This window comes from Bos javanicus, chromosome 5 (assembly GCF_032452875.1).
Source record: "Bos javanicus breed banteng chromosome 5, ARS-OSU_banteng_1.0, whole genome shotgun sequence".
Lineage (NCBI taxonomy): Eukaryota > Metazoa > Chordata > Mammalia > Artiodactyla > Bovidae > Bos > Bos javanicus.
The window spans coordinates 60,184,260-60,197,937 of record NC_083872.1 but is presented as its reverse complement, the minus strand read 5'-3'; the positions used below and the strand labels follow the sequence as shown (position 1 = coordinate 60,197,937).

Sequence of the window (13,678 nt, the reverse complement as noted above, 5' to 3'; positions counted from 1 at the left end):
AGAGATGACTAAGGGTACCAGGTTGCCTCCTGCTCTATTCCCCCAGGTCACCGGGGACTACTCCTCCTCACTGGTGATATTATCTTTGCTGTACTTAAATTCCATTTGGCTTTCATCGTTCTCATTCTAAGGCCTGTAAGATATGTCCTCACGTGCATGGCCATGCAATGTGATTCTTCAGGTTCAGGTGCATTTTCTTTTCAGTTTCCATAAAGAAATGTTCACAGGGTTAGAGACCTCACCAGGTCATCTCTGTTATCCTCTAGAAAGAGATAAGAGGTATATAGCTATAGGGGATTTTCAGGCAAAAACACAACAAAGGAAATGAAAAGGCTATTCTTAATTGAAAAACGAGATATTAATCTCTGAGCAGAACCAAAAACTGAATAAAATGATATATTTCAAAACAAGATTTTACATCTCATTTAAAATTTTAATTCTTAAAATATGCTGAATTTTGACAATGTCTTTAATTTCCCTTCTATGGTTTTACACTCCTTTTTCCATTTCTAGGATTAAACACAATAACTTTTGTATCCTTGCTTCTACCATTAGGAAATTGCTCCACCAAAGTAAAGTGAGAAATATTCAGGTAAGAGATAAATTAATGTCAAATTTGTACAGAAATTTTTAAGTACTAGTTGCTCAGTCGTGTCCGACTCTTTGCGACCCCATGGACTGTAGCCTATCAGGCTCCTGTGTCCACGGAATTTTCCAGGCAAGAGTGCTGGAGTGGATTGCCATTTTTTTCCAGTAGCATGTCTGGGGTTTGTCCACTTTGAGAAGCTGAAGATGCCTTCATTTTGGATGAAGGTTTTGGAAAACCAAATAAATCTCTTGCTATCCTACTTTAAACTCTCACAAACTGTTTAGCTATTGACCTGTTTTAATCTCTGATGCCTACTTGCGGAATTTAAAATTACTCTTTTTGGGCTTCCCAAGTGGCTCAGTGGTAAAGAATCTGCCTGCCAATGTAGGAGATACAGGAGACAAGGGTTCAATTCCTGGGCTGGGAAGATCCTCTGGAGAAGGCTATAGCAACCTACTCCAGTATTCTTGCCTGAGAAATTCCATGGACAGAGGAGTCTGGAGTGCTACAGTCCATGGGGTCACAAAAGAATCAGATTCAACTTACTGACTATACAACAACAAAATTCCTCTTAAATTTGATCCTTCTGTTGTAAAATGGTAGCATTAAAATGAATTTGAAATTACAGATAGCAAATATTATTTCTCTCTCAAAACCTTCAGATATGTTAGACTTACTATGTAAGTCAAGTGAGGCACTAAACAGGTATAAAAAGAAAATGCTTTGTGAAAGTCATGTGTGTTATAATGGAAAGAGGACTGGAATTGGAGAATTACACTAGAAAATTATGAGTTAGGCGACTCAAATGTGTTCTGATGGGCAAGTACAATATACCTCAGAGTCAATTCCTATAAAAGGATGCAGCAAATCATACATAACACAACAGAATCTTATAAAGGAGATGATAAGACAAATTTCAATGCCTTATACAAGAGGCAAAAGATATTTTGTGATACCAGGAAATAGGTAGAAGTCTCTATTTTTAATCTTGTCTTGTACCTCTTAGCAGGTTCTTGCCATGGGTGACAAGGGAGCAGGCAACCATTCAGATGTAACTGACTTCATTCTTGTAGGCTTCAGGGTCCGTCCAGAGCTCCACATTCTCCTCTTCCTCCTATTCCTGCTTGTCTATGGCGTGGTCCTTTTGGGGAACATTAGTATGATTGGCATCATTGTGACTGACTCCCAGCTGAACACACCAATGTATTTCTTTCTAGGCAATCTCTCCTTCATTGACCTCTCCTACTCCACTGTTATTGCACCTAAGGCCATGGTCAACTTCATGTCTGAGAAAAGGACTGTCTCTTTTGTAGGGTGTGCTGCCCAGTTCTTTTTTTTTGCACTCTTCATTGTAACAGAAGGGTTTGTCCTGGCGGCCATGGCCTATGACCGCTTCATTGCCATCTGCAACCCTCTTCTTTACAGTGTCCATATGTCAAGACGCCTTTGCACTCAGCTGGTGGCTGGTTCCTATTTCTGCGGTTGGGTCAGTTCCATCCTTCAAGTCAGCGTAACATTCTCAGTGTCTTTCTGTGCCTCCCGAGTCATTGATCACTTCTTCTGTGATTCTTACCAAATTGAGAAGATCTCCTGTTCTAATCTCTTTGTCAATAAGATGGTATCTCTTAGTTTGGCTACCTGCATTATTTTGCCCACAGTAGTTGTTATTGTAGTATCTTACATGTATATTGTAACCACAGTCTTGAAGATACCCTCCAGTGAAGGGAGAAAGAAAGCCTTCTCCACTTGCAGCTCCCATCTGGGGGTGGTAAGCTTGCTTTATGGGACTGTCTCTTTTGTGTATCTCACACCTCCAAGCAATCCTGAACTTCGTAAAGTGGCTTCAGTATTTTACATATTGGTTACACCCATGCTAAACCCTCTGATTTACTCTCTAAGAAACAAAGATGTCAAACAAGCTTTGAGAAAAATCTTATGGAACAAAAAAGCTTTATCCTAATTCTACTTTCTTGTGATTTCCTCATTAATGGGCCCATCGATAGTTTCAGCCTGATTTGCTTTCAGTGTGGAGTCAAGCTTGAGTCACTTGAAGATCCTTTACACTGATCATTCCACAGATGAATTATTTTCAGTGAAGGGGTGGTAACAATTTATCATTCACTCTTCATCATTCACTCTCTCTTAAGAGCAGTGGTATATCTCATGCATCAGTAAAATTTGCAGTCATCCTATAAACAGAAATATACTCCTTACTCTTTTTAGGTAAACTTTATGGAGTGAAGGAAAAAAGAATTTAATTTTATTACTGTTGTTTTTCTTTGGGCCCTATTTTTAGATAGTGGGCAGAAAAAATGCTTTGGTAGAATACTAAGCTCAGAATGTATAATAATGTTTAGAAGAAGGGTCAACCCAAGACAGGGTGATTCTGAGTTGTAAATATTTAATCCTTTAATGAAATTTAACTGTGAATACATTTATTCACACTTACTTGATTTGGGGCCCATAGTTCTCGAATAAATATCATGGTATAAGATTTCTTTTTGTCTGTGCCATCATGAGTTTATCAGAACAACTCAATAAATCATTGGTGTGTAATTGTATCTTACTGTATCTTATTGTTTGTTATTGTTGTTTAGTCACTAAGTCATGTTAGACTCTTTTGCAACCGCATGTAGACCCACCGGGCATCTCTGTCCATAGGCTTTCTCAGGCAAGAATACTGGAGTGGGTTGCCAGTTCCTTCTTCTGGGGATCTTCCTGACCCAGGCATAGAGCTCAGGTCCCCTGATTTCAGGCAGATTCTTTAGTACTGTGCCGCCAGGGAAGCCCATATCTTATTGTTACTTATTTTAAATATTGTTATTGATTTATTATCATATCAAAGAGCTGGAGAAAGGTATCTTGTATCCAGTCTTCTAAAAACAGGATATACAAATCCACATAGACAAGTCTTTAGTACTGATGTCCTATCTAGAAGGGTTAAAAATTGCATTAGATTTAAATCATTGATCCCAGTTTACTGGATTACTCTGTTCTCTTTGGGAATTATTATTTGAAAAGTGAAAGTTGCTCAGTTGTGTCCAACTCTTTGTGACCCCATGGACTATACAGTCCATGAAATTCTTCAGGCCAGAATGCTGGACTGGCTAGCCTTTCCCTTCTCCAGGAGATCATCCCAACCCAGGGACTGAACCCAGATCTCCCGCATTGCAGGCTGATTCTTTACCAGCTGAGCCACAAGGGAAGCCCAGTTACTATTTATGTGTACACAATTTTTATTTGCTTTGTATTTTAACTACATATGATATTTTTATTTTCCTAACACTTGTTTTATTGGTGCTGTACTTTAAATGAAGCTATTTATATTTCTAAAATAATATCTGTGTTGTCATATTGTTTTAATTTTTCCAATTCAGGTTGTGCTTTCAGATGAAAATTGTAAGCAATTCAATAACATCTGTGTTGTCATAGTGTTTTAATTTTTCCCATTCAGGTTGTGCTTTCAGATGCAAATTGTAAGCAATTCAATTCTCCAAATATGTTTGTGTGAGTGTGCTCAGTCGTGTTTTGTTGGATTCTTTGCAACATGGTGGACTGTAGCCCACCGGTCCAGATATGTTTAAATCAACAGAAAACATTGCTGAAAAAAATGGTCAAGGTTTTGCATCTATTGCATCTTTTTAATTATGCATTTGGTAATAAATTTGTTGATGGAAAGATGCAGAAGGCAGAAGTGAGAGGATGTTGTATAAGATGAACTGTTTAATGTGTGCTTGCCTACTTCTACAACTTCAGATTGTATCAGTAAAGTCAATCAATGTTGAAAGAGCTCAGTGATTGTAGAGAGAATGCAACTAATTGTAGAGGGAATGCAACTCCTTGCAGAGATTAGAAAAGGAGGGGCAGAGTAGAGAGGGATGGCAGTTGGGAGAGCAGAGTACCCTGGTATTTCTCATACTATTAATAAAAATAGGCTTCTTCTTTAATTCTTACATATTCCAACTTAGAAAATTCCTTAAACAAAGACTACATCAATATTTTTTCTCAAAGGATGAAAGGTTTTTTGTACTATTCTGAATGTGGTTCTTGAATTCAAAAATTATTATTTTTTGCTGCTTACTAATATTTCTAATAAATCAATTATTTTATCATTCTCACTTCAGCTACACATATCCATTTTTATTTGCTTAATTGTGTGTGTAACAATTAGGTTTATTTTTTTCAAAAACATTGAAAATTACTTTGGCTAAAGTAAACAAGGGAAATTTATTAGAAGGATATGTGAAATAGAAAAGCTAAGGAACCAGCCTTGAAATTGGGTAGGAACCAAGGAGTCCCAAGAAACAAGGAGCCAAAAGTTTTAGGAGTCTACTAGCAGAAATCAGTCTCATTGAACACAGCATCTGGAAAATGGAAACTCCAAGCATTTTCAAGATGCTATAAACTGAAAAAAAAAAAAGCAACCTAAAAATTGAGAGTTATGCTTTATTCAGTGGAAATTTTTAGGACTAAGTCCAGGAGGCAGCATCTCAAGGAACCCTGAGAGAACCTCTCCAAAGAAGAGGGAGGGAGGAGCCAGGTTATATATAAGTTTTGCAACAAAAGGCAAGTAGTCTGAATGTCAATTTTTTTTTTTTTTTTTGTAAATTAAGAAAACCAGATATCCCAAGTTAAGGAATTTAGCATGCGGGAAGTGCAGTTTCTGTGTATGGGAAGATGCAGGAATCTGGGCTTACTGAAATCATTCCTTTGATACATACCTCAACTATCTGGGTTTTTCATGTTCTGAATTTCCTTGGTGGCTCACGATAGGGAGTGGCTGCAGTTTGATGGCTGCTAGATGGCAAGTATTCTTTCCTTCCTGAGTTCCCTCAGGGCTCATCAGCTCACCATCCATGGTGGCTGCAATTGCTGATGACTGTGACATCTTTGTTTACTGATATGGCAGGAATATTTCATTTCTCACTTCTTTTACCCTTTTCTGTCAATTTAAGTCCTGATACAGTATACTATGGGCTTCTCAGGTGGTTCAGTTGAATCTGAAAATAATCTCCCTGCAGTGCAGGAGACTGGGTTCAATCCCTAGGTTGGGAAGATCCCCTGGAGAAGGGAATGGCGACCCACTCCAGTATTCTTTTTTTTTTTTTTTTTTACTTTTGGAAGGCTATAATTGACAGAATGGAAGTATACAAATGAATTTCAAAATGAAATCAATGCACCCTAGAGGGAGCTCTAACATGAGATCAGTTCACAATGAAAATCCGGTCAGACAGAAGAAGGCCAAAGTCCAAAGCAGAGTGAGGAGGGAAGCGTAAGAGAGAGGAAGGGCCCTGGGACTGAGTTTTCAAGACATGCTCAGCTGATGTCTTCAACTTCCAGGTCCTTGAGGCCTTAGTTGATGGTTTGGGACAACCATGTTATTTGGTCACAAAGAGCAGCAGTAGAGATCGGCTGTATCTGGAATGGGGAGGGAGGTTAGAGATCTGGGGAGACTGTAGACAGTCTATGACAAAGAGGACAGAGGTATGAGGGTGCGAGCACTAATAAGGCTCTGTGTCCCCTTACAACAAGCGCCAACAAAACAACAGCAATGTACAATGAAAAATGACTCAAGTTACTACTTTAGTGGAAGATATGAAGTAGCTACCGGAAACTTCTGTGGAAAAGGTTCAGCTTATATGGAGAAAAATAAACATTCAAGCACTGGATTATCTATAGTGCCACACTCAGAGTTGGTAGAGGAAAGGCGCTCTTTCTGGGTGACTTGCAGAAAGAGGATAGGACACGATGAAGACTAACAGAACTTTGTAGAGAACTGAATGCTTCAGTCCTTTCTGTGAAGAAAAGATGGCCTTCTGCAAGTCTTCCACTCTAGTATTGTTGCCTGGAGAATTCCATGAACAGAGGCACCTGGCAGGCTACAGTCCATGGTGTCACAAAGAGTTGGACATGACTGAAGCAACTGAGCACACACACACAGAGTACTATACAGATCAGGTTTTGGGTATGTGTCTGTCCCTTTACTAGAGAATGGCTGGACCCTTGACTATGACTTTATTTAATTAAAAAAAAATCTGAATCTTTAAAACATAATGACACATTTATTAAAAGGGCTTAAATGCAAAACTCTGACAATACTTCATACTGGTGAGGATGTAGAGCAACAGGAAATATCTTTCCATCTTCATGAAGATGGAAATGGTACAGCAGACAGCTTGGCAGCTCCTTATAAGTTAAACATAATCTAACTGTTCAAATTGGAATTTGTGTTCCTAGATATTTACCCAACTGATTAAAAAAACTTACTGGGGTGGCTACATAACTTTTTATCATTTGTCAAAGTGAGAGGGTAACAGGCAGGAAGGCCAGGGGTCTCCAAATGGAGGAAATAGCCTGCAAGTGTCAGACATTTTTATCTCTCTTAAGTGGCAGGAGGAAACAAACTAGTGATTTTTTTTTCTTCTCTATACAAATTTAAAAGGAGGTTTCTCTTAAAATACTATGTTGCCATAATGACACCTAATTTCACCTGAAGTTAACTATTCTCAAAACTTGAGATAACCAATGCATTTTTCTTATGGAAAACTTTGTCTTAAGCTATGCTAATGTTGCTATGCATTTACCCCAAACTTTGTCTTCAAGTCGGTTCTCCTAATGGCTCAGAACCTACTTGACAAACCAGTATGTTATACTCAGATATTGTTTCCCTAATCTGTGTAAATGAAACTATTTGTGTGGTGATCTGTCCTACAAGATTCAAGTTAATCATTTTATAGCCCAGGATAAATCATCTGGTGCCAAGATTATTCCAAAATGTATCTTATGGCTGAGGGGCCTGGTGCCATTCTGAGTTTTAAGACATTCCTTTCTTTCATTAACAGACTGCTAGTGACAATGGCACTCCACCCCAGTAGTCTTGCCTGGAAAATCCCACGGATGGAGGAGCCTGGTAGGCTGCAGTCCATGGGGTCGCTAGGAGTCAGACACAACTGAGCGACTTCACTTTCACCTTTCACTTTCATGCATTGGAGAAGGAAATGGCAACCCACTCCAATGTTCTTGCCTGGAGAATCCCAGGAACAGAGGATCCTGGTGGGCTGCCGTCTCTGGGGTCGCACAGAGTCAGACACGACTAAAGCAACTTAGCAGCAGCAGCAGCAGTGAGTATAAAGATTGCTCAAACTACCTCACAATTGCACTCATCTCACACACTAGTAAAGTAATGCTCAAAATTCTCCAAGCCAGGCTTCAGCAATAGTGAACTGTGAACATCCAGATGTTCAAGCTGGTTTTAGAAAAGGCAGACGAACCAGAGATCAAATTGCCAACATCTGCTGGATCATAGAAAAAGCAAGAGAGTTCCAGAAAAACATCTATTTCTGCTTTGTTGACTATGCCAAAGCCTTTGACTGTGTGGATCACAATAAACTGTGGAAAATTCTGAAAGAGATGGGAATACCAGACCACCTGACCTGCCTCTTGAGAAACCTATATGCAGGTCAGGAAGCAACAGTTAGAACTGAACATGGAACAACAGACTGATTCCAAATAGGAAAAGGAGTACGTCAAGGCTGTATATTGTCACCCTGCTTATTTAACTTATATGCAGAGTACATCATGAGAAACGCTGGGCTGGAAGAAGCACAAGCTGGAATGAAGATTGCCGGGAGAAATATCAATAACCTCAGATATGCAGATGACACCACCCTTATGGCAGAAAGTGAAGAGGAACTAAAAAGCCTCTTGATGAATGTAAAAGAGGAGATTGAAAAAGTTGGCTTAAAGCTCAACATTCAGAAAACGAAGATCATGGCATCAGGTCCCATCACTTCATGGCAAATAGATGGGGAAACAGTGGAAACAGTGTCAGACTTTATTTTTTTGGGGCTCCAAAATCACTGCAGATGGTGACTGCAGCCATGAAATTAAAAGACGCTTACTCCTTGGAAGGAAAGTTATGACCAACCTAAATAGCATATTGAAAAGGAGAGACGTTACTTTGCCAACAAAGGTCCGTCTAGTCAAGGCTATGGTTTTTCCAGTGGTCATGAATGGTTGTGAGAGTTAGACTGTGAAGAAAGCTGAGCGCTAAAGAATTGATGCTTTTGAACTGTGGTGTTGGAGAAGACTCTTGAGAGTCCCTTGGACTGCAAGGAGATCCAAACAGTCCATTCTAAAGGAGATCAGTCCTGAGTGTTCTTTGGAAGGACTGATACTAAAGCTGAAACTCCAATATTTTGGCTACCTCATGTGAAGAGTTGACTCATTGGAAAAGACTCTGATGCTGGGAGGGATTGGGGGCAGGAGGAGAAAGGGACGACAGAGGATGAGATGGCTGGATGGCATCACTGACCTGATAGACATGAGTTTGAGTGAACTCCGGGAGTTGGTGATGGACAGGGAGGCCTGGTGTGCTGCAATTCATGAGGTTGCAGAGTCGGACACTACTGAATGATTGAACGGAACTGAGTGACTATATAACATCCAGCTGAAGACCAGCAGGGGGGTACTCTTTCTGTCCGCTTCTGATGCCTATGTCAGAAGCTTTCTCTATCTCCTTTATACTTTAATAAAACTTTATTGGCCCAAAGCTCTGAGCGATCAAGCCTCAACTCTGGCCCCGGATTGAATTCTTCTCTTCCAGAGGCCAAGAATCCCAGTGTCTTTTCGTTCAGCAACAACCTTTCAAAAGCTCATAGACTTTTATGGTACAAAGAATAAAAACCTTGTTTTTATTCTTTTACCAACTACTCTGGTTGGTGATGTCATTTCTCACAGAAGTACAGGTTTACAACTGCGACAATTCTGTGCATGTATACTGGCATTGAACAAATTAAAGTGAATAGACAACAAATGGTGGTGATCATAAGGTTTCTCAGTGTTGGAATGGGAGGTTATAGATTAGCAAAAGAGAAGGCTAGAATGAATATGGGAGATGGGATAAGATTAATATATATGCAGATGGGTAGATAGAGAAAAAATTAAAGCTATTTATGTATACACATATGGGCTTCCCTGCTAGCTCAGTGGTAAAGAATCTGACTGCCAATGCGGGAAATGCAAATTCGATCTCTGGGTTGGGAAGATCCTCTGGAGAAGGAAATGACAATCCACTCCAGTGTTCTTGCCTGGGAAATCCCATGGACAGAGGAGCTTGGCAGGCTACCATCCATGGTGTCACAGAAGAGTCAGACACAACTTCGTGACTAAACAACAAATGTGTACACATACACATTTACATACATGTATATTCTAGTTGTTTGTTGAAAGAGCCTGGAAGCAATGACACCTCAGTAGCAATAAGAACATCTAGCAACTCAATCCCGATTACTAATTGCATTCTCTAATAAAAGGAACTAGGAATCATTGGAGAAAAGGTTGATTCTGAGCAGGACCCTGTGAGGCTTTTCCAGGACAGTATTTCCCCCACTAAATCCTCTGCTTTAGTTCCTCTCTGAAGTACCTAGATAATAGTATTTGATGTGAATTTCCTGAGTTGTTTTGCTGATGTGAAAACCCTCCATCAGGTGGAAGGTGTTAACTACTTGATGACCATAAACACATAGCCCCAGGCCTCCTGGAACCTAAGGACTGTTAAGTTGACCCCTGTGACACTACCCCGTTCCCTCATCATCAGCCAGTTGGAACTGTGCAGGATCTTATCACGTACCTTGGGACACCCCCCCTCCCTCACCTGATATTTTAAAAATGCTTTGCCAAGATCTCTCTGGTAGTCTAGTGGTTAAGCATCTGTCTTTCAATGGAGGGGATGTGTGTTCTATCCCTGGTCAGGGAATTGACATCCCACATGCCTTGAGGAAAGAAAGTAAGTCAGTGCACACCACAACTATTAACCTGTGCATCTCAGCTGGACAGCTCACATGCTCTGGAGCCCACACACTACAGCTAGAGAGATGTCAGTGTCCCACAACGAAAGATCCACATGCTACCATAAATAAATAAATATTTTTAAAAATTCCTTTGTGGAAACCCTTTGGGGAGTTCAGGACTTTTTAGGACATGAGTTACCTGTCTCCTTCTGTGGCCTTACAATGAACCTTTCTCTGCTCCAAACGCTTAACATTTTAGTTTGTTTGGCCTCACTGTGCTTTGGGCACACAAATTTGCCTTAACAATTCTAGGGATGGGGTAAGGGCCATTCAAGATGAGCCTGAAGAATCCTATAATATCAGAAAGTAAGGGAGTGCTTAAAAACAACAACAAAAAACTTCCAAGCATTTAAAAAAGACACAGGAATCAATGTGAAAGAGTTCCAAATGAACAAAGCTAGAAATAGTTGAGCAAAACATAAAGAACATGTGTGTGTGCTAAGTCGCTTCAGTAAATAGAAATATATATGTGTTTATACATATTATATAAATAAAATTATATATTTTATATTATATAAATTATATTTTTATATATTATATATTATATTTATATATTAATATATATTACATATATTAATATATATATACATTTATGCCATCTGTAAAAGAGAATTTTGCTACTTCCTTTCAAATTTGGATACCTTTCTTCTTATTGCCTAATGCTCTGGCTAGGGTTAGGACTTCCAAAATTATGTTGAATAGGAGTGGGCAATCCTGTCTTGTTTATGATTTTAGAGGGAAAGCTTTCAACATTTTACCATTGAGTCTAAAATCGCGTGTACGCTAAGTCGCTTCAGTCATGTCCAGCTCTTTGCGACCCCATGAACTGGAATCCGCCAGACTCCTCTGTCCATGGAATTCTCCAGGAAGGAACACTGGAGTGGGTTGCCATGCCCTCCTCCAGGGGATCTTCCCAACTCAGGGATTGAAACCATGTCTCTTGTGGCTCCTGTATTGCTGGCAGATTCTTCACCACTGAGGGATCAGGGATGTGGATTTATCAAACATGACCTTTGTTATGTTTATGTATGTGTGTATGTTATAGGATGTAAATATTGCTAATTTTACATCATAGTATTTAAGTTATGGGATATAAAGGAGGAGAGTAAACATCACTCAAGGGTTTTACCTTCTCTTTTAGGGAAGTGATTAGTGTATTTGGGTTGTATGTAGGATAGCTGTATCATATTAGGTGGAGTTATGACCTTATTATTGTATTTTGTTTTGGAGGGTTAAATATGGTTCAGGCTTCCCTGGTGGCTCACGTGGTAAAGAATCTGCCTGCAAGGTGGAAGACGGGGATTCAATCCCTGGGTCAGGAAGATTCCATGGAGAAGGAAATGGTAACCCACTTCAGTATTCTTGCCTGGAGAGTTCCATGGACAGAGGAGCCTTGTGGGCTACAGTCCATGGGGTTGCACAGAGTTGGATGTGACAGAGCGAATAAACTTTGACTTTGAATTATGGTTCATAGAGATGTGCATGGGTTCCAAGTTGACAAGGGGTGAATTTATTATTAATTTATTTCATGTGTCAACTTGACACCATCACGGGATGCTCAGATATCTAATTAAATATTATTTCTAGTGTGCCCCTGAGGGTGTTTCTGCAAGAGATTAGCTTTTGAATTGGTGGCCTGCATAAAGCAGACTGCCTTCCCCAGTGTTGTAATGCTCATTGGCCTGAATAGTAGAGGCTGAATTTTCTCTTTCTGCCTCCGACTGTCTAAGTGAGACATCTAGCTTTCCCTCCTCTTGGACTGGAATTTACATCACCACTTTTTTTGCATCTCCAGCTTGCATAGGGCAAACTGTGAGACTTAGCCTCTGTAACCTCATGAGTCAATTCCATAAAGCAAACCTCATTCTAGATATCCCTATCTATGTATTATCATCTATCATCATCATCATCTATATATCTATCTAGTATGTATCTATCTATACATCATGTAGTTCGATCACCTGTTCATCCTATGGGTTTTGTCTCTCTGAAGAATCAAAATTAATACAACTATTAAATGGTAGAGTTTTATTTGTAACTTACTATATTACGATCTTTTGATACTTCTTCCAAGAATTCTCAAAAGGTTAGTTTTTGTTTGTGGTAAATTTTCTTAGTCTTGGTGTATCTGAGAATATTTTTATGGAATCCTTTCATTTAAATTAAAACATTTTTAAGTCCTAAGTTCTTGACTCAATTCCCTCAGTGCAGCCTTTAAAAAGTCAGATGGCAATATCACTTTTTTCCCCTAAGGTCATCTATTCTTTCTTTCTGAGAGGCTTTAGAAGTTCTTAAATATTACTATATTCTAACTAGCATGTGTGCATACTAAGTCACTTCAGTCATGTCCGACTCTTTGTGACCCTATGGACTGTAGCCCTCCAGGCTCCTCTGTCCATGGGATTCTCCAGGCAAGAATACTGGAGTGGGTTGCCATGTCCTCCTCCAGGGGATCTTCCTGACCCAGGGATCAAATCTGCATCTCTTACATCTCCTGCATTAGTAGATGGGTTCTTTACCACTAGCACCACCTGGGAAGCCCTCTAAATAGCATAGATATCCTTAAGTTTTATCATACTATGTATCTGTGTTTTCCTTCTTAAATGTTACGTTTAGTCTTCTATGAGCATTTTCTATTTGCAATTGTACACACACACACACACATATGAAATTCAGATAAATTCTTAATATAACTGTTTTCAAACATTTTCCACCTATGTCTAGCCTGGAGCAAAAAAATAATGAGATGGCTGTGGTGTTCTCTAAGTTCAAAAGAAACGTCTGTTTATTTAAAGGTTGTGATTCTTTTTTTCTCCCAGTTGGTTAGTGGAAAAGAAAACATGAAAAAGTTATTGTCAGACAGAAAAGTCTTTCTTAAAAAGTGTTTCCTAAATCATGGTCTTTGATTCTTTACTTCTACTTTTACAATGACAATTAAGAAACAATAATTATAAAAACGACAAAAATTACCAAAACTTGTTTAGGCCTACAAGGCACCATGCCAAATGAAGCAGAAAAAAATTAACTCAGAAATTCATTAAATTTAAATCTATTGCAAACTATTCTGTGTCTGAAAACAACTTGTGTATAATAAATCCCAGCGGGGAGATTCTAGGTCTGTTTGATAGGATGGTAATGAAGGAATTTTTTGCACAATGTAGTTACAAACATTAAAACTTCAAGAAGAGAAGCTGTAAAATTACTGGTGATTGGGAGACATGTTTCTTCTGTATATGCA

The 13,678-nt window shown here is 39.2% G+C and overlaps 1 protein-coding gene across 1 annotated transcript; it reads left to right on the top strand.

The window, feature by feature from the left end:
* The first annotated feature begins 1,607 nt into the window (after window positions 1-1,607).
* On the top strand, window positions 1,608-2,549 carry LOC133248737 (olfactory receptor 9K2-like). The gene has a single exon (XM_061419060.1). The coding sequence runs from the start codon at window positions 1,608-1,610 to the stop codon at window positions 2,547-2,549; it is 942 nt and encodes a 313-aa protein (XP_061275044.1).
* Window positions 2,550-13,678: the final 11,129 nt, after the last annotated feature.

Excerpts from the sequence above, each read along its gene's own strand:
- LOC133248737 (XM_061419060.1), top strand. The coding sequence starts at position 1,608 with ATGGGTGACAAGGGAGCAGGCAACCATTCAGATGTAACTGACTTCATT.